This window comes from Eschrichtius robustus, chromosome 15 (genome assembly GCF_028021215.1).
Source record: "Eschrichtius robustus isolate mEscRob2 chromosome 15, mEscRob2.pri, whole genome shotgun sequence".
Taxonomy (NCBI): domain Eukaryota; kingdom Metazoa; phylum Chordata; class Mammalia; order Artiodactyla; family Eschrichtiidae; genus Eschrichtius; species Eschrichtius robustus.
This window is the reverse complement of record NC_090838.1, coordinates 21,760,964-21,787,876: the sequence shown is the minus strand read 5'-3', so window position 1 is coordinate 21,787,876 and position 26,913 is coordinate 21,760,964. Positions and strand designations below refer to the sequence as shown.

At 41.1% G+C, this 26,913-nt stretch overlaps 2 protein-coding genes across 3 annotated transcripts in view; both read right to left on the bottom strand.

The window, feature by feature from the left end:
* ZNF512 (zinc finger protein 512) overlaps positions 1 to 10,394 on the bottom strand; it is a 32,046-nt gene extending 21,652 nt beyond the window's left edge. Inside the window, exons 1-3 of one of the 2 annotated variants that reach the window (XM_068564122.1) lie at positions 10,292 to 10,394; positions 9,712 to 9,770; positions 36 to 223 (exon numbers count right to left, since the gene is read on the bottom strand). In XM_068564122.1, coding sequence (XP_068420223.1) covers positions 36 to 223; positions 9,712 to 9,770; positions 10,292 to 10,321 — 277 coding nt within the window. In that variant the 5' untranslated portion in view covers positions 10,322 to 10,394. The remainder of the gene's footprint in view (positions 1 to 35; positions 224 to 9,711; positions 9,771 to 10,291) is intronic. The other variant, XM_068564123.1, reaches the window with a different exon arrangement.
* Positions 10,395 to 10,931: 537 nt separating this feature from the next.
* Positions 10,932 to 26,913, bottom strand: part of SPATA31H1 (SPATA31 subfamily H member 1) — a 29,950-nt gene continuing 13,968 nt past the window's right edge. The window contains exons 2-9 of the mRNA XM_068564148.1: positions 25,741 to 25,817; positions 25,074 to 25,130; positions 24,765 to 24,860; positions 22,535 to 24,366; positions 17,129 to 21,397; positions 14,735 to 16,879; positions 13,862 to 14,044; positions 10,932 to 13,363 (exon numbers count right to left, since the gene is read on the bottom strand). Coding sequence (XP_068420249.1) covers positions 10,932 to 13,363; positions 13,862 to 14,044; positions 14,735 to 16,879; positions 17,129 to 21,397; positions 22,535 to 24,366; positions 24,765 to 24,860; positions 25,074 to 25,130; positions 25,741 to 25,817 — 11,091 coding nt within the window. The remainder of the gene's footprint in view (positions 13,364 to 13,861; positions 14,045 to 14,734; positions 16,880 to 17,128; positions 21,398 to 22,534; positions 24,367 to 24,764; positions 24,861 to 25,073; positions 25,131 to 25,740; positions 25,818 to 26,913) is intronic.

Sequence of the window (26,913 nt, the reverse complement as noted above, 5' to 3'; positions counted from 1 at the left end):
TTCCTGTCTTTGGAATAAGATACTGATACTAATACCTTCAACATGGGAAGTAGCAGCTGGCTTGATCCTTCTCATCTTCATCCAGTAGGTAGACTTTCGGAAGGAGGCTGGAAAATCACTCACCGGTTCACAAGAAGAAGCAGATGATGAGCCGCTTAAGGAGTCATCGTGAGGTATAGTGTACTGGAAACTATTATCCTTTATGGAGCACTGGGTCCTGCTACTAACACAACACAAAGATAAACACCACAAAGGAGGGTCTGGAGTAAAGTTTCTATTACTTACATTACATCATAAGAAGATAATCAAGTTGGTTACCTGTGCAAAAAACGAAGAAGTCTGATAATAAAAACAATTTAGATTGTAATTTTCTAACAATTAAAATAGTTGACCGAGTACAATACATATAATTATTATTATACTTCACTATAATCAGAAAGCATAAGCAGTCCACATAAATGATCATTCTATAGCCCAAGTAGGCATTCCTTCCTAAACCATCAATGAAAAGAAAGTAGTAAAATAGGGTGTTCCATGACCCTTCAGAAGATGCCCTGGATCTGTAAGCAGGTATGTCCAGGCCTCCCTATTTCTCTGGCAGAGGGACCGTAACCACTACACCTTGATGTCAGGGCACCCTGTCTTGCTTAGGCAACTTGATACTTAGATCCCATAGCTAAAGGAAGGGTGCTATCTTGTCTGAGTTAAGCTGGCCAGAAGTCTGGTATACGGCTGGACCCAAATTTCTAAATCTAAGACGAGTCAGTATGTAGTCAACAAACCTTACTGAGTAGTGACAAAGTATCTTCTAGATGGCTCAAAGTGTGGTAGAGCAGCAGTTCTCAAAGTGTAGTCCAAGGATCTCTGAGACATTCCTCTTCCAGCTAACTAACTGTGTGAGGCTTGCCTTAGATTTATGGTTTAGAAAGGTCACTCTGGATGCTGTATGAAAGATGACCCATGGAGGATGAGTGAAAGAAAGGAGAAGAGTTAGCAGCTTATTGCAACAGTATGGATAAGGGATGATGAAAGCTTGAACTTGAACTAAGGTTTCGTAGTAGAGATGATAAACTGACAGATTCGAGACAACACTTTAGAGGTAGGGTTGGTAACAATTACACATAGAGGTCTGTGGTAGCAGGTAGCTGGAAGTAACAAAGGTGACCATTCTTAGGAATAAATAAAAGTAAAATGTGATAGATGCCTGCTAGGGAATATTATGCAGTTGTTAGAAGCAATAAACCATTTCTACACATCTAGTAGGGATACGAACATAACTAAAAAGCATACTGTTTAATAAAAAAAAAACAGAACAAGATGTACAGTACAATGTCAATTCAGTAAATTAAAAACAATCACACAAGTAAACAGCACTAGCTATTTTATAAGGACTCATAAATATTTAAGGACAAATATCAAACTTGTTAGTATGGTTGTCTCTGGGAGGAAGGGGATGGATGTCGGGATAGGGAAAACAAAAAATAACAGGGACTTACAAAGTCAGTATGCTACAAAAAGGGAAAAATGATTCTCAGCTCTGTACCTGAGGTCCAACATTACAAATTTAATACAGAGATGTCCTGGTTCCGGCACAGTGGCATACAGCCACTACGGCCCATTCCTCTTGCTGATTACAACTAAAAACTCTGGACCTCAAAAAGTAAACAGAAGCAGGTGGATTGTGGAGAAGAGTTAAAACTGGGAGAAGTGAGCCACATGGGGTATGTTTCCCAGTTTTTTTTTTCTCTCACATGCAGCTTTGCAACAAGGGTGGCCCCCACTCACAGACCAGCATGGGCAGCCTAAATTCTCATAGAAACTCTATCTTTCTGGCCTTAGAAACCAGGAAAAGGGGTCTCTATAGACTAGAGAATGTGGGGGAATCATGGAGAAGAGACAGGCAAAGAAGGTGACCTCATATTTCTGTGTACAAATCCACACAAATCACAGCTTAACCTGAGCTATGTATGTGTGGAGCATACCCAAACCAGCTTAGCGAAGACTCTGAAAGTGAAATAAGATTTAAACAAACTACACAAGTCTCAGCCTAACCCCTGAGCTACTATTGTGAGACAGATCCAAACCAATGTATCAAAAGCTTGGAGAACTGAAACAAGATTTGAAAAACCTGAAAAAGTCTCAAACTAACCCCTGAGCTCTAAACCATCATAGAAAAGACTCAAAAGAATGGAACCTCAGTTCCACTGAACCAATGCCTTCAGAAAGTAGGACAGAATTTATGGTCTGAACCTAAACAGGTCACCTGCTAAAATAAAAACAGCAACAATCCCCAGAAGATCCTAAAAAGACCCACGGTCTACACAAATAACATTCACAATCTTGAGAATAAATTCCAAAATTATGCAATTCACAAAGAACCAGGAAAATGTGAGCAATTCTCAAAGGACAGATGATAAACAGATGTTGGAAGATGATGCAGATGTTGGAACTATCAAAGCCTTTAAAGCAGCTATTATAACTATGCTCCACGATAGAAAGGAAAACACACTGGAAATGAAGGAAAATGTAGGAATTATCAGCAGAAAAATAGAAATCATAAAAAAGAACAAATTAATTTTAAAACTGAAAAATAACAAAGAAAATAAAAACTCACTGGATGGGCTAGTAATAGAATGGAGATGGCAGAGGAAAGAATCTATGAACTTGAAGACAGATCAATAGAAATTATCCAATCTGAAGAACAAAGAGGACAAAAGACTGAAAAACAGTCAACAAAGCCCCAACAAGCTGTGGTGTCAATATCAAAAGATCTAACTTAAGCGTAGTTGTAATCCCAGAAGAAGAGGAAAGAGAGATTGAGGAAGAATTTTTGAAAAAAAATAATGGTGGAAAAATCCCCCAAATTTAATGAAAAACTTAAATTTACAGATTTAAGGAGCTCAACAAACACTCAATAGAAAAACACACCTAGATATAGCTTAATGAAACTGTTTCAAACTGAAGATTTTTTAAAAATCCAGAAAGCAGGGAGATAAAAATGACATATTACATACAGAGAACAATGATTCAAATGATTGTGAATTTCTCAACAGAAACCAAGGACAAGACAGCACAACAACATCTTTAAAATCCTGAGAGAAAAGATTTATCAATCCAAAATTCCATATTCAGTGAAAATACCCTTTAGGAATATTTCTTCAGATGAAGAAAAACTAAGAAAATTTGTTGTCAGCAGACTGCTGTATGAAAAATGCTAAGGGAAATAATTCCAGCTGAAGGAAAAATGACACCAGAGAGAAATTTGGATTTTTAAGAATGAAGAAAGAGCAAGAGAAATGGCAAACAGCCAGGTAAATATTAAAAACTCTTTAAAGCAAAATTTGAACATTATCTTGTAAGGTTTTCAATAAATGTAGATGTAATATATATGACAACTATAATTTAATGGTCAGCAGGTAGGGGGTTAAAGGAATCTATATGGTCTAAGGCTTCTACATTTAAGCAAAGTGGTAGTATTTTAACTCTAAGTAGATGATGAAAGGGTAGGTATGTATATTGTAATTCCTAGAGCAACCACTACCAAACCACCCCCTCAAAGGAAAAAAAAAGGGGGGGGGGGAGTAGGAGAGAGAGTCAAAATCAAATAGATAAATTATGGCACACTAAACATTTAAATAATCCAAAAGAAGGTACGGAGGAACAAAAAACAGAGTAGAGAGAACAAATAATTAAATGGTAGACCTAAATCCAATCATGCAATTAATTTAAATGTTTACGGTCTAAATACTCCAGTTAAAAGTCAGAGATTGAGAGAGTAAATAAAAAAGCAATATCCTAGTATATGCTGCCTACAGAAGCACACTTTATTTAAATATAAAGACATATGTAGATTGGAAGTAAAAGGATGAAAAAATTGTACCATGCCATCAGCAAACACAAGAAGGCTAGAGTGGCCATTTTAATATCAGATAAAATAGACTTCAAGACAAAGAGTATTACCAGAGATAAAAAGGGACACTTCATAATAATTAAAATGACAAATCATCAGGAAGACATAATTACTCATTGCATGTGTCTAACAATAGAGGCTCAAAGCACACAAAGCAAAACTGATAGAAAAAGAAAAGTAGACAATTCTACAATCTTACCAGAAATTTTAAGTCCTCCTCCTCTTAGGAACTGACAGACTAGACAAAAATTGAGTAAAGACACAGAAGATCTGAACTACACTATTAGCCACCTTGCTGTAGTTGACATTTATAGAACACTACATCCAACACTATGGGATATACTTTCTTTTCAAGAGCACACTGTGCATTCACAAGATAGATCATATACTGGGCTATAAACTTTAAACTTAAAAAGATGAAAATCATACATGTGTTCTCTGACCACATCAGGATTAAATCAGAAATCAAGAATAGCAAGGTATCTAAAATAAAAAATAAATCTGGCAATTAAAGAATCCAATTCTAAATAATTCATGGGTCAAAAATGAAATCACAAGGGAAATTCAAAAATATTTTAAGTGAATAACAACAAAAATATATATAACAAAATTTGTGGGACGCAACTAAAGCAGTACTTAGAAGGAAACTTAAAGCTGTAAATGCTTATGTTAGAAAAGAAGATCTAAAATCGATGAGTTAAGATTTCATCTTAAGGTACCTTAAAAAGAAGAGCAAAGTAAGCCCAGAGAAATAGAAGGAACAACATAATAAAAAGGAGAAATTCATAAATTAGGAAACAGATATTACAGAAAATCTGGTTCTTTGAAAAGATCACAAAATTGACAACACTGTAGCTAGATTGATCAAGAAAAAAAGATGCCAAAGATACCACAAATAACCAATGTCAGAAATGAAAGAGGGGTTATTATTATACATCATACAGACATTAAAATAATGAGAATACTTCAAAAAACTTTATGCCAAAAAAACTGACAAATCAAGATGAACAAATTTCTTAAAAAATACAACTTACCAAACTGACATAAGAAGAAACTGGAGGCATAAAGAGCAGAAGGAAAAAAGTAAAACTGCCCCTACTTGCAGATTTTTTTTAACAGATTTTATTCAGTTTGTTTACAAAGATAATCTCAGGAAATATATGAAATAATTACTAGAATTAAAAATGGGGGCTTCCCTGGTGGCACAGTGGTTGAGAGTCTGCCTGCCAGTGCAGGGGACACGGGTTCGAGCCCTGGTCTGGGAGGATCCCACATGCCACGGAGCAACTGGGCCCGTGAGCCACAATTGCTGAGCCTGCGCGTCTGGAGCCTGTGCTCCGCAACAAGAGAGGCCGCGATAATGAGAGGCCCGCACACCGCGATGAGGAGTGGACCCCACTTACCGCAACTAGAGAAAGCCCTCGCACAGAAACGAAGACCCAACACAGCCATAAATAAATTAAAAAAAATTAAACTTAAAAAAAAAAAAAAATGAATTGAGGGACTTCCCTGGTGGTGCAGTGGTTAAGAGTCTGCGTGCCAGTGCAGGGGACACAGGTTCAATCCCTGGTGCAGGAAGATCCCACATGCCACGGAGCAACTAAGCCCGTGTGCCACAACTACCAAGCCTGTGCTCTAGAGCCCGCAAGCCACAACTACTGAGCTCACGTGCCACAACTACTGAAGCCTGCGTGCCCTAGAGCCGGGGCTCCACAACAAGAGAAGCCACCACAATGAGAAGCCCGCACACCGCAACGAAGAGTAGCCCCCGCTCACTGCCAACTAGAGAAAGCCCGAGCACAGCAATGAAGACCCAACACAGCCAAAAAATAAATAAATAAATTAATTAATTTAAAAAAAATGAATTTAGCAAGTGACAGGATACAAGGCTAAAACACAAAAATCAATTGTGGGACTTCCCTGGTGGCGCAGTGGTCAAGACTCCACGCTCCCAATGCAGGGGGCCCGGGTTTGATCCCTGGTCAGGGAACTAGACCCCGCATGCATGCCGCAACTAAGAGTTCACATGCCACAACTAAGGAGCCCGCTGGCCACAACTAAGGAGCCCATGTGCTGCAACTAAGGAGCCTGCGAACCGCAACTAAGGAGCTCGCCTGCTGCAACTAAGACCCAGCACAACCAAATAAATAAATGAAATATTTTTTTAAAAAGTGTATTCTTAGCTACTAGCAACAAGCAACTAGAAGATGAACTTATAAAAATAATAGCATTTACAATAACAAAAAACACAGCAACCTAGGAACAAATCTAGGAACCCAGAAACAAATCTAAGAAAAGCCATCCAAGAATTTTACAATGAAAACTACAACACACTGGTGAGAGAAATTGAAGACCTAAATAAATGGAAAAATATAACAGGCTCATAAATCAGAAAATTCAATATTGTTAAAATGGCAGTTCGCCCTAAATCGACCTACAGATTCAATACATATACCAATCAATACTCCAGCATGCTTCCTTTTATAGAAATAACAAACTGATTGTAGAATTTATATAAAAAGGCCAAGAAAATATAATAGCTGAAACAATCTTGAAAAAAACAACAAAGTTAGATGACTTACCTTATCTGATTTCAGGACTTACTCTAATGCTACAGTATCAAAACAGTTTAGTATTGGCAAAAAGATAGACATATACATTAACAGGAAAGAATAATGAAAGTCCAGAAACAGACCCACACCTATACATGTTCAACTGATTTTTAACAAAGATGCCAAGGCAACTGAACAGGGAAAGGACAGTCTTTTCAACAACTGGATATACAAATGGAAAGAAATTAATATTGACCTTTATAACACACCATACATAAAAATTAACTCTAAATGAGCCATAGACCTGAAGGTAAAACCTATAAAACTTCTGGAAGAAAGCAAAGGAAAAAATCTTTGCAATTAGGGATGGCAAAGTTTTCTTAAATAGAATACAAATAGAATGAAACATAAAAGGAAAAAATGATAAAATTTTTATTATTTTTAATGATAAATTTAAAACTTTGGCTCTTCAAAAGACACCATTAAGAAAATGAAATGCAAACCACTGACGAGGAAATATTCAGGACACATATAACAAGAGAACTGTGTTCAGAAAATATTTTTTAAAAATTAAATTATATAATTTAATGGTGAGACAAAACACAATTTTTTTTTTTTTTGGGGTGGCAAAAGACATGAACAGACACTTGACAAAAAAAGATATATGAATGGCCAATAAGCACATGAACAGATGTTTTACACCACTATTCATCAGGAAAATGCTCATTAAAACCACAATGAAACACAATTATACACCCATTAAATTAGCTAAAATTAGAGACTTACTCTCCTACACTGCTGGTAAGAATGTAAAATAATACCGCCAATTTGGAAGACTGACAATTTCTTAAAAAGTTAAACATACTCCTGACATAGGACCCAATCAACCTAAGATGGTAAATTCCATCTTAATAAATAAATACTGTGTTAAGTATTTATCAAAAGAAACAAAAATATTTTTCCACACAGAGACTTGCCCATGAATGTTCACAGCAGTTTTACTGTAATACCTCCACACTGAGAATAACCCAAATGTCCCTCAAGATAGATGGCTAAACAAACTATGTTATATCCATAATGGAATTTTGTTTAGCAACAAAAACTATTCTTCATTCAAAATCATTATTCTGAGTGAAAGAAATCATGCAAAAAGAGGACACAATGTCTGATTTCATTTATAGAAAATCCTAGAACATGCAAACCACTGTACAGTGACAGAAAACAGGTCAGGGGGTGTCTGGGGACAGGAGTGGAGGGAGGAATGAATTGCAAAGGGACGTGAAAAAACTTTTGGGAGAGATGGAAATGTTATCTTGATTGTTTTACACCACTATTCATCAGGAAATAGTGTTTCATGGGTACTTACATATGTCAAAGCTGAAGATACTGTATACATATATCTATATATTTATACAATATACTTATTGTATAAATATATGCAGTCTACTGTATTTCAATTATACTTCAATGAAGTTATAAAAAAAATTTTAGTGGGAACTGGCAGTCCTCTAGGGCCAAAACCCACCATCCCAAACAATGGGAACAATCTCTACTAGAAAGACTTGATGGTATCAACAGGCCATTAAGAGTCAAGTCCCATCTGACTCCTCTTAGGAAACTGTCCTCAAAGAAATTTCTTTGCTGTCAGTGTAGGACTCAGATATACCGACCTCCGTGCTCATGAATAAGCAAGAGTATAGGGGAAAAAAAATCAACAGTTTTAACATCTTGGGGATTAAGTCAACGTGGATAGGGAATCCCTCCCTCCAGCTCTCTTTTATTTTTAAAGGACTCAACAAAAACAATTCTCAAGTATTTTACACTACCTATCAACTCAGGGTATTTGATTATTTGTTAAAAACCAGATTAATCTCAAACTTCTCTTTCCATAAATATGACAAGAAAAAGCCTTTGGCTCAAACAATAACTATCATAATTGTAGTGATTTTAAAATAACCTGTTGTGTGCGGTACTATCTTTCAGTCTCGGCTTCTGATCACAAAGATGAGAAGTTTAACCTATTTTCAACTCCTTTCTGATCTACCAAGAATTTTTAAGAGCCCCTAGTTCACTCTCTAGGTGCAAATATTTAGATTTCGTTAGAAAAGTATTTTACGTTCATCTCAGTATCCTTTGCAGCCTTTTTTTATTCTACCCAATCCTTAAATACTGATGTTTTCCACGGTTTCATTCTCTACTCTCTTCTAGTCTCATTTCTCATGGAGGATTCTCAAACTTCACAATGTCCTAGGAGGCCAGTTAAAAATAAGGATTCTGATGCCCTAACCCCAATGATTCTGATTCTGATTAATAGATGAGGGCCCATTAATCTTTACATTTCTGAACAATTACCCACTTGCTATTCCATTAAATCCTTTTACCCATTCACATTCTGTTCTTTCTTCTGAAAAACAAACACAAAAAACAAAAAAACAAAACAAAACCCTTTTCCTTCTGGCTAACTGTATTATTCCTTGACTTTCAAGTCTGTTTAGGAGTGATTTGCTCTGGCAACCTTTCCCTTCCAAATATCACTCCCCTTCCCAAAAGGCTATATTAAATTCCTGTTTAAAAACATTTCTTTACACTGTATTGTGTGGATCTCCTTGCCTAAATCGGTTAGACTGTTAGTTGTGTGTTTTTCACGTCTGTGTATCTAACCTACCACAGAGCTGGCACAAAGCAGATATTTAGTAAATATTGTATGAATGAATTAATCCCTTCCAATGAGTATCTCCTTAACAAGAATCTTTTTTGTATTAACAAATATGGAAAAGCTTAGCACATTCAGTAAACAATAAACCAGTCTTGAAGCCAAGTAGTTTGAAAATATAAGCATTTCTTACAATCATTTTTATCAGTCCTTCCCAAGTTCATCAATGTATTCATGAGTACATATTTGATGTCTAAAGAAATGCACGGCTACACTGAGTCACACATCCCATTTTTCTTATAATTCGTACTTTTTTTTTTTGGAAGCCAAGTTTTCCTCCCCCACACTAGGATTAGACTTGCACTGTCCAATCAGGTGGCCACTAGTCACAGGTGGCTATTTAAATTAATTAAAATACAACTTAAAATTCAGCTCCTCACTGACATAAGCCACATTTCAAGCGCTCAACAGTCATACGTGGCTAGTGGCTACAGTACTGGACAGTGCGGATACACAACATTTTCATCATCACGGGAAGTTCTATTGGACAGCGCTGGCGACACAATTATAAATGGATCGCACAAAACCTCACTTACTTCTTAGCTCCCACGATCCTCGTGCTCCTCTGCTGCTTAAAGGATGTGGGTCCCGGGGTCTAGCAAATTGCAAGCACATGAGTAAATGCTAGGGGCCTCTGAACCTTGACCACAAAAAGACGAATCCCCCTGTGCCAAGAAATGAAGCTCTCCCGGGGCTACTCCCTCAAACGGAAGAAGGCAAGACTTTTTACGAAAAATGTGCCGCCCTATCTTCCTACAGGGTCAAGGCAGGTGACAACACTAGAGCCTTCATCTCCCCCATTCTCAAAGCCCTGTCCTAGAAAGAGGCTCTAAAAGGGAGACAGAAAGCGAGGACAACGGATATGGGAGGCACTGGGGATGTAGAAAGAATAGAGACTAACGGCAATATGACGAGGAACTGAGTCCAAGGGGGTGGGGATCGGGCAGCAGAAGTCGGGGGAAAAACGAGGGGGCTGGTATATCTGACCTAGAAGGGTGGGGCCTGCGATGGGCTCTGATAAAACCAACTCTGAGCAGGGGACAAAAGCGAGGGACCGCGTGTGGCGGGCTCGACAGCGCTACCCCTAAAGCGTAACGGTCAAACCGAGAAACTCACGGCGGGCACTGCACCGAGTCTGGAAGACATCACTCCCTCTCCACGCCTAACAAATTCACCCAAGGGCTCCGGCCAGATCAACGCCACTTCCGCTCTTCTCTCCGCTCCCGGATGTGGAGTCGGCGCCGCGAGCCCCGTGTCGAACGTCTACTTCCGCCTCTCAGCTTCCGAGGGGGCTGCGGCAGGGCGAGTCACGTGACCAGGCCCCCACACCCCCGCCCCACACACACTTCCTCTGAGACCCCGCCCCGGGAGTGCGCTGTGGGACCCGGGAAACTGGGGGTTGGGGGTTGGAGCCTCTGCTTGGCCTCGGAGTCCGTCCGTCTCGTTCCCTCCGTTTGCACTACCTCTCCTGCCCCTCCACGCCCCCATGCTCCACCGGGCACGACGAGTGGTCTTTCTAGGTGCACAGGAAGGTCAATTATTACCCGTTTATTTATCTTAGGGAAATGACAGAGCCATTCCCGCCTTCCCTCCCTCCCTCCCCTCAGGTAGAGAGAAGTAGAAGCTCTTTCATTGCTGAGGGTGCAGGAAGTGGAAGCCAGTGGCTGAGCAGGAAAGAAGCCAGGAAAAGGCAACTTGGTGGAGACTTGAGCGAGGCAATGAATAACTGGGGCGGGTCTCTTTCTATCTTCTAGCGTCAGGCCTCCAAACTTGCCCTCCTTTGGGGTTTTTTGGTGTGGTCTCTAGGAGACATGTTTGAGTTACTCCTGAAATCTTTACCCAAACTATATCTGGGCCTCTCCCTAGGTGAGCTGTGCTTCAGTCTCTCCTTGAGGGGACTTTGGTGGCTCCTCTCAGAAACACTGTGTCCTCTCCTCTCAGAGGGACTGCGACATCTCCTCTCAGAGGCCCTGCGGTGGCTCTTCTCAGAGGGACTGCGACATCTCCTCTCAGAGGCCCTGCAGTGGCTCCTCTCAGAGGGACTGCAATGGCTCCTCTCAGAGGCACTTCGGTGGCCCCTCTCAGAGGGACTATATTGGCTCCTTCCAGAAGAATTCCATGGGGTTCTTTCCCTACAGAAGCTGTGGTGGTTTCGTTCCTTGTGTGTGGACTTTTCTTTAAGGTGACTGTGTGAGGTTCTCTTCATAGGGGAACCATGTAAGGGTCTCCCTCCAGCGTGAACTCTGGTTCCTGGTTTGGAGTTCTTGGACTCCTGGCTAGAGATTTCATTTCTGTTAAAGTTTTTCTTAGCTCTGCTATTACTCTCATTTTGAACAGGACCCAAAGGCTGGCTGCTTGAGGTGTTTTTGAGAGTGGTACTTCTTTGGGAAACTATGGGCTTGGGCAGTTGTATAGGTCTGGGTTGGAAAGAGCTATTTCCTGTTGGTTGTTGAGCTGATCTGAATTGGTCTGTTTCTCCCCACAATGTGCTCTCCTCCTTAATGGTTGGGTCTGTTGACCTTAGCTTGAGAGTTGGCATCCTGTGTCTTTTGATATCTCTTGATAAGCAATAGTCTCTGGCTTTTTGTTTTGGAAGGTAGTTTTTGCTTGACCAGAAATAGTCTGGCCTTGTCCTGTTCTCAGGCTTCTGCCCAACCAAAGCCATAATTCTGTGTGCTGTTTGGAATGCCTGCTTTAGGCCCTGAAAAAGGCGTTGAATGAATTTTGGTTGGGAGGATTTCTTAGGTTGTCTTTTTAAAGAGGCGGTAGTTGTCTGAGACGCTCCACTCATCTTCCTTCTTAACTGGCTTGGTAATTCCTTAGAGGAATTAGGAGCCCACTTTTCATCCTGATTGCTTTCAGAGTCACTCTCTGATAGAGAGTGAACTTCAGTGAATTCATAGTGTCCAGGCTCTCTAATTTCTGTCTTTTCTACTAGGCCAGGGCTGCCACCTTGCCTTCGCCTGATGTGGACTTGTATAGGAGCAGGACACTGGGAAGACCCAGACTGGAAATCTATTGTAGAAGTAGGACTCTTGGAAGCTTGAGTATAGCCTTTAGCTTTCCTTAGTGATGTTGATCTAAGGCTCCTTGGTGTGATGGGTCTATCTCGTCTATGATACTTTGGGACTTGGGGTCTTTTCCCAGTTTGCAACCTAAAGCCAAGATGCAACCTGATCTCTCCATGGCCTTCAGGAGTGCTTACAAGGTGAAGCTGTGGATAGATAAGAAGGTAAGTTCCAAAAGTGGCCTGTAATTTATGGCAGCAATTAAATCCTGAACATCGGCCACACTGTAGGCAGATAGGGTATTTTAGAACCAGACCTGAAGCTAAAGGTGGAGGTATGTTGGGGGGTATTTGACTCCTTAACAGTTTTGCTGCTATTTTTAGCTGCAGATCTTGTAGAAGCTGGAACTGTTCTGAGAAGTCAGACTTGGCCTGGGGAAGATAACTCGGCTTGAGGGAGTGTTGGGACTCAAAAATCCTTGTCTGTGAATCACTCTGTGAGTTCTCACTCTCTTCCACTGGAACAGAATCTCTCCTAGCAAAAAATACGTTGAAGGAAGACTCTGACTTTGCTGGGGCAGGAAGCTGACTCCCTGTACGTGAAACAGGCATGTGCTGAATGACTTCCTGGGATATATCACAGGGCTTTGAGTTTGTTTTCTTTATTCTCACTCTAGTGCCAGAGTAGTGCTGTATTATGGAGGACATGGAGCCACGTGTCCACATCCTTAAGGCCATTATTTTCTCATGACCGTGGCATGAAGTATGTCTCTGAATGTAGTTTTTGACCACTGAAGGCTGAGAAATAGTACCTTGACCCTTCTCAAGCAGACTCTGGGAAAATTCCATCAATTCAACTGGAACCCCAAATAAATTCTGAATAGATTGACAGGTATCTGCAGTGGCTCTTTCTGTTAAAGATGTTTGAGAATAAAGCTTCCTTTCCATGCTGGTCCCCAAGACATTCCCCAGCGTTAGCATACTGGAGAGGTATTTTCTAGGTAGTCGCTGCCTCCAGGAGCGACTCTCCCAGACATTCCGTCGCCTGCCCAGGACAGGCCAGGTAAGGCCTCTTCGAGCCCCTGATCCTGCCTGGAAGATCCTAGATTTTGCATGTTTTATGCTTTGCAACTTTGGTTCTGGAGTAGACGCCAAATATTTCACACCTTGTTGCTGTGATTCTGGAGACAAATTTGAAAATTTGACACTAGTCAACATTGGTCCTGGTATGAACTTCTTAGTTGACTCTGGTGCTGACACTACTGATTTCATACCTTGCAATCCTGAAGTCAACTCTTGGCAATTCATACCTTGTTGTTGGGACCCTGGTGTCAACTCTACAGATTTCACATTTTGAAGACATGGCTGTGGTGCAAAGACCTCAGGTTTAACACATTGTGACCTGAGGCATGATGATGACCCTAAAGAATTCACACTTTGAGGTTGTAGCAATAGGTTTGACTTCATAGATTTCACATCTTGAGAACATGGCGCTGATACAGACACTACAGATTTCTGCCTGAGGCAAGAAATCAATTTCTTAGAATTCACATCTTGAGGTTGTGGCTCCAGTTTCAACTCCAGAGATTTCCCATCTTGAAAACATGGCGCTGGTGCAAACACCACAGATCTTACACTCTGCTGCCTGAGGTGTGAAGGCAACTCCTCAGAATTCATACCTTGAGGATGTGGCTCTGGATTTAACTCCACAGATTTCACTTTTTGAAAACGTGGCTCTAGTGCAAACACGTTCCATTTCAAGTTCTGCAGCTCAAAGTCTGAAATCAATTTCGTAGAATTTGTACCACAAAGCAATGGCTCTTTGTTCATCTTCACAGACTTCATATCTTCAAGAAGTTGCTCTGGTAAAAATAACATAGGTTTCATACCATTTAACTGAGGGCCCAAAGTGAACACAGACTGCACAACGTGTTGCTGTTCCCCAAGGTGGTTCACCAAAAATTGGACTTCTGGAAACTTTGTCTCTGGAGTTAACTCAGAAGATTTCACATCTTGCAAATGTGGTTCGGGGTTGAACAACATAGATTTTGTACCATGAGACTCTGGCCCAGGGTTCATTTCAGAGGGTTTCATGCCTTGCATCTCTGGCCCTGGATTAGACTTTATAGAATTTATGTATTGAAGTTCTGACCCTGAATTCAACCCAGTAGAACTCACACCTTGCAACTGTGCGCCAGAGTTGAACTTTGTTGAGATTATACCTTGAGACTTTGTCCCTGGAGTCAATTCACATTTTACATCGTGTAAATGCTGCACAGGACTGAACATAATAGATTTTATACCTTGAAGTTCTGGCCCCAGATTCAAATCAGAAGATCTCATACCTTTACATTTCGTCCCTGAAGTTAACTCAAGAGATTTTACACTTTGCAAGCGTGGCCCACATTTGCAACCCATAGAATTTAAACATTGTAATTTTGGCTCTGGATTCAACTCAGAAAAATTTGCACACTGCATCTGTGGCCCAGGGTAGCATTCTGTAGGTGCTACACTTAGAAACTTTGACTCTGGACTCAATTCAGATTTCTGACCTTGGCAATGTGGTCCAGGATTGAACACCATAGATGTCTCACATTGATTCTCTGTGCCTGGATTCGCCTCAGATCCCATATCTTGACATGTTTTCCCCGAAGTCAACTCAAAAGATTTTGCTCCTTGCAAGGGTGGTCCATGTTGGCACCCCATAGAATCTAAACATTGTAATTTTGGCTCTGGATTCAATTCAAAAGACTTTGCACACTGTATCTGTGGCCCAGGATTGCATTCTGTGGGTGCTACACTTAGAAACTTTGACCCTGGACCCAATTCAGATTTCAGACCTTGGCAGTGTGGTCCAGAGTTGAACACCATAGATGTCTCACTTTGAATCTCTGTCCCTGAATTTAACTTAGAAGAATTCATACCTTGAAGTTTTGAAACGGAATTTAATTCAGAAGAGTTTGTGCCTTGCAAATGTGGCCCAGGGTTGCATCCAGTAGAATTTACACACTGAAGTTTTGGTTCTGAAATGAATGCAGAAGAATTCACACCTTGCAAATAAGGCCCAATGCAGAGCACTTTAGATTTTCTACCTTGAAGCTCTGGACTAGGATTCAACCCAGAAGACTTTATATCTTGCACCTGTGACCCAGTGTTGAATGGCATATAATTTATACACTGACGCTGTGGCCCTGGATTCTGTTCAGAGCATTTCCCACCTTGTAATTTAAGCTTATGCTTGAATTCCAGAAATTGCTCATCTGGAAGCTTCATTTCTGTGCTCAACTCAGATTTTACCTCTTGCAACTGTGGTCCAGGATTGAACTCAAAATATTGAATACCTTGAAGCCTTGTTCCCAGACAAAACTCAGAAGATTTCACATCTTGCAACTGTTGGTCAGGATTGAATTCCAAAGATTTCACATCTTGAAGCTTTGTCCCTTTGCATAATTCTGAAGATTTTATATGTTGCGAATGTGTCCCAGGATTGAACACCATGACTTTTACACTTTGAAGTTCTGGCCATGGATTCAACTTATAAGATTTCTCATCTTGCCACTGCTTTCTACCACTGATCTCAGACAATATTCCACTATGAATCTTTGATTCCAAGGCCAACTCAGAGGGTTTTGCAACCTGAAATTCTAGACCAGGGTTGACCTCTGTAGAGTTCATTAATTGAAGCTTTATATGTTCAGAAGATTTTGCACCTTGCAATTTTGCCTCAGAGTTGAATTCCATAGATTTCACACCTTGAAGGTGTGCCTCTGGTGTCAACATAGACAATTTCCTGTCTTGTAACTGTGGAGCTGAGTTAAACCCCAAAGATTTCACATCTTGTACCTTTGTACCAAGAGTCAATTCAAAAGGTTTCATATCTTGCCACACTGGCCTGGTGGTGAACTCCACAGATTCTCCACTTTGAAGCTTTGTCTCTGGTGTTAACTCTGAAGATGTCACACCTTGCAACCATGGAACAACAGATTTCAAATCTTGAAGCCTCCACTCTAGCATCAAATCAGATTTCTCACCCTGTCTCTGTGGTCCAGGGTTGAACTCCACTGATTTCACACCTTGAAGCTTCCTCCTCTGGGTTAAATCAGATTTCCCACCTTGTAACTTCAGTCCACAGTTAAACTCTAAGGATTTCACATCTTGAAGCTTTGTCTCTTGAATCAACTCAGAAGATTTTTTACTTTGTGTCTCTGGTCCAGAGTTGAACACCGATTTTGCTTTCTGAAGCTTTGTCCCTGGGATCACTTCAGAAGATTTCATAACTTGAAAGTGTGGTCTAGAACTTAACCGCTTAGATTTTACATCTGGAAGCTTTATACCCATGATCAGCTCAGAACACTTCATATCTTGTAAGTGTGGGCCTGAGTCCAACTCTACAGATTTCACACCTGGAAACTTCCTCCCCAGAGTCAAATCAGAAGATTTCTCACCTTGTAACTTTGGACTAGGTTTCAGTTCTACAGACTTCACACCTTGAAGCTTTTCTCTTGGAATAACTTCAGATGATTTCATACCCTGCAAGTTTGGTCCAGACCTGAAATTCGTAGATTTTACATCTTGAAGTTTTATATCTGTGATTAATTTGGAAGATTTCATATCGTCCAACTGTGGACCCGACTTGAATTCCACTGATTTCACTTTTTGAAGCTTTGTCCCCAGTATCAACTCAGAAGATTTCACACCTTGCAATGGTGGCGCAGATTTGGACTTCACAGATTCCACATCTTGAAACTTTGAGTCTGAGATTAATTTAGAAGATTTCACTCTTTGCAATTGTGGCTCAGAGTTGAACACGAATTTCACATTCTGAAGCTTTGATCCCAGAATCAGCTCAGAAGATTTCAGAACTTGCAACTGAGGACTGGGGCTGAATTCTTTATGTTTTACATCTTGAAGCTTTATCTTTGAGGTCCATCCAGAAGATTTCACACCTTGTAACAATGACCCAGGGTTGAAATCTGTAGATTTGACACCTTGAATCTTTGTCCCCACAGTCAATTTAGAAAATGTTGTACCTTGCAACTGTGAGTCAGAGATTAACTCAGTAAATTTCTTATCTTGGGACTTTGTCTCAAGTGGTGACTTAGAAGATTTTAGACCTTGCCACTGTGGCCCACTGTTGAAATCCTCAGATTTCACACCTTGAAGCTCTGTCTGAAGAGTCAACTCAGATGACTTCATACTTTTCAAGTGTAGTGGGGAGTTCAACTCTATAGTTTTATCACTTTGTAATTGTGACTCTTGGCTTAATACCCCAGATTTCACCTCAGGAAACTGTGGCTCTTTTGTAAGCAATACAGACTTCACACCTTGAAGCTGTGTTCCTGGGGATGACGGTAATGGTTTCACTTCTTGAAACCATGGTCCTGGGATCAACTTAGGAGATTTTCCATCATGCAAGTGAAGCCTAGATTTGAACATCATGGGTTTTATATCACAGAGCTTTGACTTGGAAGTCAGGTCACATGATTTCTTACTTCTAAACTGTAGACAAGGTTTCAAATTGAGACCTTGAGGCTGAGGTTCTTGGAGTGATGCCAAAGATTGTATACCTTGGAGCTTTGGCCTTGGAGTCAATACAGATGACTTTATATCTCTTAACTGTGTCAAAGGTTTCAACTCTGCTGGTTTGACACATTGAGATTGCAACCCAAGATTTAGCAGAGATTTCACACCTTGAAACACTGGTGCAGGCATCCACTGAACAGTTCTCATACTTTCAAGCTGTGGCTTTTGGTTTAACTCCACAGTTTTCATACCTTGAAGCTGTGGCTCTGAGGTTGATGCCAAAAATTTTCCTTCTTGCAGCTGTGGTCCTGGGGATAACTCAGGAGTTTTCACACTCTGCGACTGTGGCCCAAGGTTGAACTTCATATATGTTGCACCTTGAATTTTTGGCCCCAGAGGCAATTCAGATGACTTCACATCTCTTAACTGTATTGAAGATTTCAACTCTACAGATTTAACACCTTGAGATTGTGACTCAAGATTTAACCCTACAGATTTCACACCTTGGAACTCAGGTCGTGGTATCCACTGAATACATCTCATACTTTCAGGCCTTGGCTCCTGTTCTAACTCAACAGTTTTCACACCTTGAAGTTGTGGCTCTGAAGTTGACTTTGAGGATTTCACTTGTTGCAGCTGTGGTCCTGGGGTCAACTTGGGAGACTTTATACTTTGCAACTGTGGTTCAAGTTTGAACTCTTTAGATTTTACACCTTGAATATTTGATTCTGGAGTCAATTCAAATGATTTCCTACCTTTCAACTCTAACTCAAAGTTGGGATCTACTAATTTTCTCTCTTTAAATTTTAGCTCTGGAGTTAACTCCCAAGACATCCCATCTTCTGACTTAGACCCTGTCTTCAGTGGCTCTGAATTCACACATTGCTGCTCTGGTGAGATTACAGATATCTCACCAACCTGTTTTGGCCCAGGAGTTAAATTCACAAGTTCCATCTCTTGAAGCTGTTGCCTCGGGGCTAAATCCACAGATTTTACTCCTTGAAACTTTTGTCTTCTGGTTGCAAACGCAGATTTTACTGCCTGCTTCTTTAGCCTTGGGGTCAACTTCACAGATTTTACAAATTGCAGCTCTGGATCTGGAGTCTTCTCTACAGGTTTTAAACTTTGAAGATTTGAACGTGGGGTTATCTCCAAAATTTTCACATCTTGCATTTGTGGCTCGGTAGTCAATTCCTGAGGTTTCATACCTTGTAGTTGAGGCCCTTGGAGCAATGACCTTGGTGCAAAAAACACAGAATTCTCATCTTGCATCCTTTGTCCAAGTTTCAATTCCACAGCTTTCACATCTTGCAGTTGTATCCTTGGGACCAACGTCACAGTTTTTAATCCTTGATTTCTTGAACCCAGAGCCAACTCATCAGATTCCACACCTTGAAGCTTGGAATCTGAGGTGAGTTTCACAGATTTGACGTCTTCTATCTGTGGCCCTGAGGTTATCTCCACAGATTTCTTAACTTCCAGCTGTGGACTTGGGGTTAGCAACGTAGATTTCATACCTCTTGGACATTGTCCTGGAGTTAAGGCCACAGAGTTCACATCTTTCAACTCTGACTCTGAGATCAACAACTCAGATTTCAAATCATGAAGTTTTGAGCCTGGGGTCACCTCTACCGGTTTCACATCTCCCACCTGTGGCCCAAGGGTTAACACTGTAGATTTGACATTTCCCAGTTGTGGCTTTGATGTTAACTGCATAGATTTCATACTTCCCAAATGTGGCCCTGGTGTTAACTCCACAGATTTCGTATCTTCCAGCTGTGGCTCTGGCATTAGCGCCTCAGATTGTAAACCTTGAAGCTTTGAGATTGGGATCCACTCTACAGGTTTTACATCTTGCAACTGTGATCCTTGGATCAAGTCAGAAGATTTCACAACTTGTAACCGTGGTCTTCTGGTCAACTCAGAATAGTTTACACTTGGCAACTGCGGTCCAGGAGTCAACTCCATAGATTTTGCATCTGGTATCTGTGGCTCTGAGACTAATTTATATGAAATGTCACCTTCAAAGCTTGATATGTGGTCTACTGCCACACATTTTACACCTTGAAACAGTGGCTCTGGTACTAACATCTCAGGCTTAACCCCTTGCTGCTCAGGTCCTGGGGTCAACTTCATAGATTTTACTCCTTGCATCTTTGGCTCTGGAGTGAACTCAAAAAATTTCACATATTGTTGTTGTTGTGCTGAGTTTAACTCTGAAGATTTCACACCTTGAGGTTGAGTTCCTGATGTCAGATCACAAAATTTGACATCTTGTAGCCATGGCCCCAACTGTTTCACACCTTGAAGCCCTGGAGACATCTTTGCTGATTTAGAGTCTTGAAGCCCTAACTCTAGAGTCGTCTCCACAGAAGTCACACTATGAAACAGTGGTCCTGGGGTTTGTTCCCCAGATTTGACACCTTGAAGCTTTGGCCCTGAAGTCAATTCAGAAAATTTTACATCTTGCTGCCCTGGCCCTAGGTTCAGTTCCTCAGATTTCACATCTTGAAATTGTAGTTTTGAGGTCAGTTTGACAGATTTCAAGCTGTGAAACTGTGATCCTTCAACAGACAGAACAGATTTCATATTTTCAACTGGGAGCCCTTGACTTAACTGCAAAGATGACTCTGTTACAAATCCTACGGACTTTATGTCTTGAAGCTGTGTTCCTGGTATAAACTGCACATGTTTGAAACCTTGATGCTTTGGTTCTGGGGTCAAATCAGAAAATCTGATATCTTGCAAGCATGGTCCTGAGTTTAGTTCCATAAATTTCATACTTTGAGGTTGTGATTCTGCAGTCAACTGTACAGATACAACACTTTGATGTTTTGGTCCTGGGATAAAATCTGACAATTTTATTTCTTGCACTGGGGAAGCTGGGGTCAATTCATCTGATTTCACACCATGATGTGGAGACCCTGAGATTAAATCTATAGGTCTTTCTCCTTGAAGTGGCAGCTCTGGAGATAACTCTGAAAATCTTGCACTATGCAGCTGTGGCCCTTGGAGCTGTGCCTCCTTACTCAATTCCTCTGATATCATGCTTTGTAAAGATTCTTGTATTGTGTGCTGTGACACTGGAGTATCCCCCATGGCTTTTACACTTTGGAACATTGGCTCAAGAGTACCTTGGAATGACATTGAGTTCATCTGCATAAATTCTGAAGCTTGGCTCAGTGGCCCTGGGGTATTTCCTAAAGATGATTGTATCAACCCCTTAGATTCTTTTGCATGGTGACAAGTGTCAGAGGTAAACTTTGCTTCTGTTTCTGGATATCCTGGCTCTGAGATCATCCTTAAAGATTCTGAAGCTTGATGCCATGGGGTCAATCCTTCAGGTTCTGTGACTTGATGGTTCGGTTTGAGGTTCAACTCTACAGATTTTACTGCTTGAATATGTGCTCCTGGGATCAGTTCCTCATATTTCATGTCTTCTACCTGTGTCTCAGGAATCAACCTCCTGCTTTCTACCATTTGAGGAGTTTTCACATCTTCAAGCAATGGTACTGGAGCTGTCGCCTCAGATCTTATATCTTGTAACCATGGCTTTGGGGCAAACTCCACAGATTTCATATCTTCTTGTACTGGTCTTAGAGTCAACTCCACGGTTTTTATACCTGGAAACTTTGATGGTAGGGCCAAATGAACATATTCCATGCCTTGCAACTGTGAACTGGGGGCCAAATCTATAGATTCCCTACTTTGCAACTGTGGTGCTGGGACTAACTCAGCAGGTTTTTCATTTTGTTGTTGTGGTCCCAGGGTCAATTGGATAGATTTCACACCATGAAGCTGAGACCCTGGGGCTGACTGCACAGATTTCTCACTTTGCAGCTGTGGTATGGAGGCCAACTCATCAGGTTTTATACTCTGCAGTTGTAGTTCTGGGGCCAGTTCTATAGAGTTCACAGTTGGGATCAGCTGTCCATATTTTACCATTTGTGGAATTGAACCTGTGGTTATGTCTATAGATTTTGTATTTTGCAACTCTAGTCCCAAGATCAGTTTCCCAGATTTCAAATTTTGCAATCCTGGGGATAACTTCATAGAATCCATAACATTAAATTGTGGCATTGGCTTCATCCCCATATACTTCACATCTTGAAGCAGTGATGAATCTTGTAGCATTTCTGTAGATTCTGTGACTTGAGGCAGTGGCTTTTGGCTCATTCCCATAGATTCTGTACCTTGACCCAGTGACCTTGGGATTGCCCCTAAAGATTCCATCATTTGATGGTGTGACTGTGTCACCGCTGCAGATTTCTCCATTTGTAGCCAGGTGTCAGATGTCAAACCCGTAGTTTCTGTGACGTGATGGCTTTGCCTTGGACTCATCTCTGAATACTCCAGAATTTGATGCCTTGGGGTCAACCTTGAAGACTCCATGACTTGATGAGGTGGTCCTGGGGTTAATGCCATAGATTCTGTGCTTTGATGATGTGGTTGTGGAGTCATCCCCTCAGAGTCTAGCACTTGAATGCATGACTCAGGAGTTGACTCCAGAGATTCCTTGGCTTGAGATATTAGCCTTGGGGTCAAATCCCGAGTTTCTACAACTTGTGACTGTGGTGCTATGATCATTCCCATGGGTGACCCCAGTGCTGTTGGAGTTACCTTTAGAGAATGTATGGATTGTTGTGATGGCATTGGAATCAATCCTACCAATTCCATGATTTTAGGTGGTAGCTGTGGAGGTAAGCCCACAGATTCTACCATTCCACGTGGACCAATAGTAGTAGGAGAGCTAGAAGAAGTCAAACCATCTGATTGAGTTGCCCTTGGGGTCAAATTTGCAATTTGAGACTGTGTGTCTGGAGTCAAACCCCCAGATTCTATAACATGTGACTGTGTTGGTGGAATTATCCCCATGAAATCCATAGCTTGTAATAGTGTCACTGGAGTTACTTCCAGGTAATCCTTCACTTGATGCAATGGCCTGGTGATCATTTCAGGTGATTTTACATTTTGACATATTGGCCCTGGAGTAATCTTCAGTGGTTCTGTGACTTGACTTTGTGGCCTTGATGTTACGTCCACTGATTCCATAACTTTATGCTGTGGCCCTGGGGTCATTTCCACAGTTTCCATGACTGCATGTCGTAGCCTTGGACTCATCTTTCCTGGTTGTATGACTTGCTGGTCCAACAATGTGGTCCTTTTCATTGACTCCATGACTTGATATTGCATCCTTGGGGTCATTCCCATTGACTGTATGATAGGTGGATGTGATTTTTTAATCATCCCCATAGAATCCATGACTTGAAGCAATGCTATAGGAGTTACCTTCACATTGCCTGTGACTTGATTCTGCTGTCTTGAGGTCATCTTCCTTGATTCCATAACTTGCTGCTGAGATCCTGGGGTTACCTCCACTGATTTAATGACTTGATGTGATGGGTTTTGGCTTACACTCACTGTTTCCGTGGCTTCCATTGGTTTCACGACTTCATTTGGTGGCCGTGGGAACAAACCCACAGTTTCTATCACTTCTGACTGTGATTCTGGAATCATCCCCATTGAATCCATGACTTGAAGTAATGCCAGTGGAGTAACCTTTATGCTATCTCTGACTTGATATGGTAGCTGTGGGGTCAGCTCCACGTTAGTCACTTGGGTCTTATGCTGCTGTATCCTTTTTTCTGGAAGATCTATGACCCTCTGCTCTACACTAAGCTCTAACACACGTTTTGGGTCCTTTGGCAGTAAAGTCGTTTCCTCTTGAGCTATGTCAACTCCTAAACTTTTGGGAGGTGGAGTGCCCATTGATGTCATTAAGGGCCTGGATCCAAGGATTTGAGGGCCATCCCCAGGTTGTGACTGCTTACCTGGGATAAGAGTCTGTGAAATTTTTGTTTCTGTTCTGTTTAATCCAGATTCCACTCCAACGTTCATGTGAAGCTGAAATGATGGAAGGTCTGGGGATTCATTGTTGATATTATGCTCAGTGCTTTGATGAATGGGCATAGATAAGTGGATTTGAGGTTTCTGTGGTTCAGGGACTCCTCCTTGTACCTCAGTTAAATAATTCAGCATTGCCCATGATTCCCTCACAGGCAGAGGCACTGTTTGTTCCTGCAAAGTACAAACCTTCCAAGCCATATGTCCCTCTAACTCCCGCCTAGCCAAAGGAGAGAGCTGGAATGGAGCTGACCCTGGCAGTAGTGGTCTCTCTTTGAAAATTGCATTTGGTCTATGATCTGACATCAAATGACTCTTGCTCCTTCTCTCATCCTTTGTTTTCTCTTCTTGTTTGTGGAGATTTGGGGATTCAAAAAGAGAGTTGATAAAAGTGCTTTGAGGTCTTAAGGATGAAAGAGCTGCCAAATTCTGAAAAAGTTTTGATTTCCCAAGCTCTGAGAGCCTAAAAGAAGGCAGGGATGTGCTTTGGTTCCTGAACACAGGAGGAGGTTGATTTTGAGGTAAAATAGGTAAACTGTGGCTCCAGAGTTGCCAAGTTGTTCCTTCAGAAAAGACAGGAAGGTGAGACAGGCTGGAGTCGTAGGATGATCCAGAGGAGATGCTACTGTCAGAAGAATGTTTTGCCTTCTTACAGTCACAACAGGGTAGAACAGGCTCCTGAGCCACAAAGACAGAGGAGGTGGAAGAAGAAATCGTATCCTGTGGTTCAGGCAAACCCAATTCCATAAGACTTGGTCTAAGAAATAAAGAGAAAAGTTTCTATTTGTTTTGAAACAGGAAAAGGAAAAGTAGGAAAAGGGAAAGATAATGGCCATTTCAAATGCAAAATAATGTGGACTGAGGGAAAACAAACAAACAAAAAAGGTTGCTTTCCCCAACATCAATTACTTATTTATGGAAAGAATTCCTCCACCAGGACAAAGGGAGGCATTTGTCCCCATTCCAATCAGAAATGATTCACAGACCAGTGGTTCTTAAACTTTGTTCGAACCCAGAACTTCCCCCACTACCAAAACTAATTAACTAACCATCTTTCTTCTCCCTCCCCTTCTCCCTCCCTCCCTCCTTCACTCTCTTCCTTCCTCCCTCTTAAAAGCTCTACCACCTTCAACCCCAACCCAGAAACTACTTGACCTTGCACTTTCCAGGTGTTGGACGATCTGTTGAAGACTCCTGTCCACTGACCAGCATACATATTCCTGGGACCACCCCATAGGGAGTCCTGAAAAGCTGGATGCAACAGAGTATGTCAGTGTAATTGAAGTGATATTAAAGTACTGGTAAGGAAAACAATAAGAAGAGAGACTTAGAAAGGATACAGCTATCATAGCGAGGGAAGTAAAACAGAGTCCGAGGTATCTTACTCCTAACTTTTATAGAATTTATCAGTAGGGTAGGCTGAAGAGAGAAAGAATAGACACAGTGAAGATTGACTTTACTCACCATGTCAGGTTAGCTTCAGTGCAACCCATCCTGAGATTGTCTTCCCACTGTGGATCTGGGAGTAGAGGTAAAGAATCTATTAGCGTTATGACTATTGACATCACCTTAGTTCAACCCCTTCATTTTGCAAGTAAGGAAACAAAAACAAAGCCATGCCTAAGATCATAAAGCTAATTAGTGGTAGAGCTCAGATTTAACCTAGATCTCATTTTGTTTGTTTGTTTTTTCAAGCTGTAGGATGCTGTCTTCAGCATACAGTAGATGTACCCATTGGAAAGAGCAGGAATAATCATGATAGGGAGATGGAGTGGAGTAAACAGAGGAATACATATCTTTGGAGGAAAAGGTATGTATTATCCAGTGTCTATGCTAGAGAAAAAAGGTACCAAAACTTCCCGCACCAAACTCTTGGTAGTTACCCCTTCTTTGTTCTTCAGTCTCACCATGTTTCTTTCCTGATACTTTGAGCTTTGCACAAAAAGAGATTAGGAAAGGAAGTATGAGGATAGGAAGCATGGAAAGAATTATGGAGCCATTTACATTTCTTTGGAAGTGGAGATGCTAGAAAGAGTAGGACTATTTCTTTCATTTACATAGTCCAACCTTCTTCCTTCCACCTGCTATTAAAGGTTAGAGTCTTAAAGCAGACCCCACAGTTGATTTGTCGTTAGCCTTGAACTGAAGAATAGGATCTTTCTGACCTGTGAATTTCTGGATCTTTTTCAGTTTATGCTGCTTTGAAGTCTAGAAAGGAACAAAAAGAAAAAGTAAAATCAGGTAGTACTCTAGGTTAGAGACTTTATTGACAGTGCACTTCATCTCATAGACATAAATATTGATACTGTTGGCATCCATAACCACAGCAACAGTTATGTCATTCATTTATTCATGGATCATTTATTGAGTACTTACTAAGTTCTCAGTATTGTGTAGGGTGCTGGAACTGTAGAGATAAATATGATCCCTGTGTTCTAGGAACTTACACTAGTAGGGAAAATAGATGTCTAAACAGATAAATTACAATACCATGTGGTAAATGCTGTAACAGAAATATAAGTGTGGGGCTTCCCTGGTGGTGCAGTGGTTAAGAATCCACCTACCAATGCAGGGGACACGGGTTCAATCCATGGTCCGGGAAGATCCCACATGGCGCGGAACAGCTAAGCCCGTGCTCCACAACTACTGAGCCCGCGAGCCACAACTACTGAAACCCATGTGCCACAACTACTGAAGCCCGCACGCCTACAGCCCCTGCTCTGCAACAAGGGAAGCCACCACAATGAGAAGTCCACGCACCACAACAGAGAGTAGCCCCTGCTAGCCACAACTAGAGAAAGCCTGTGTGCAGCAACGAAGACCCAACGCAGCCATAAATAAATAAATAAATAAATAAATAAATAAATAAAATAAATCTATATATAAAAAAAAAGAAATATAAGTGTGAGGGAATAAAGAGAACAGTGATTAACTGCCTGGGAGAGAAGGGAAGAATTCCTCAAGAAGTTGCCATTTGTACTGGAGTATGAAGAATCAACAGAAGGTTTTTAGGTGAAGAAAGGGCATTCCAGGCAAGTGGGAACATCACTGAGAAGATTAGAGCATCATGATTGTTAGGTGCACTTTTGCTAAGTAGTGAGAGATGAAGCTAAAAACATAGGTGGAAGCCAGATTATGCCAGATTATTTGGGATTTTTATTTTATCCTGCAGGTCAGAATTTCCCATCCAGTAGTTAATAAAATCCTGGGGTTTCTGCAAGGGTGTTCCAGGTCATTTTAAAGGCATAAATGACATTTGTTACAATTTCAAATAAAACTTTTTTTATTTCTTCCCTTTATATTA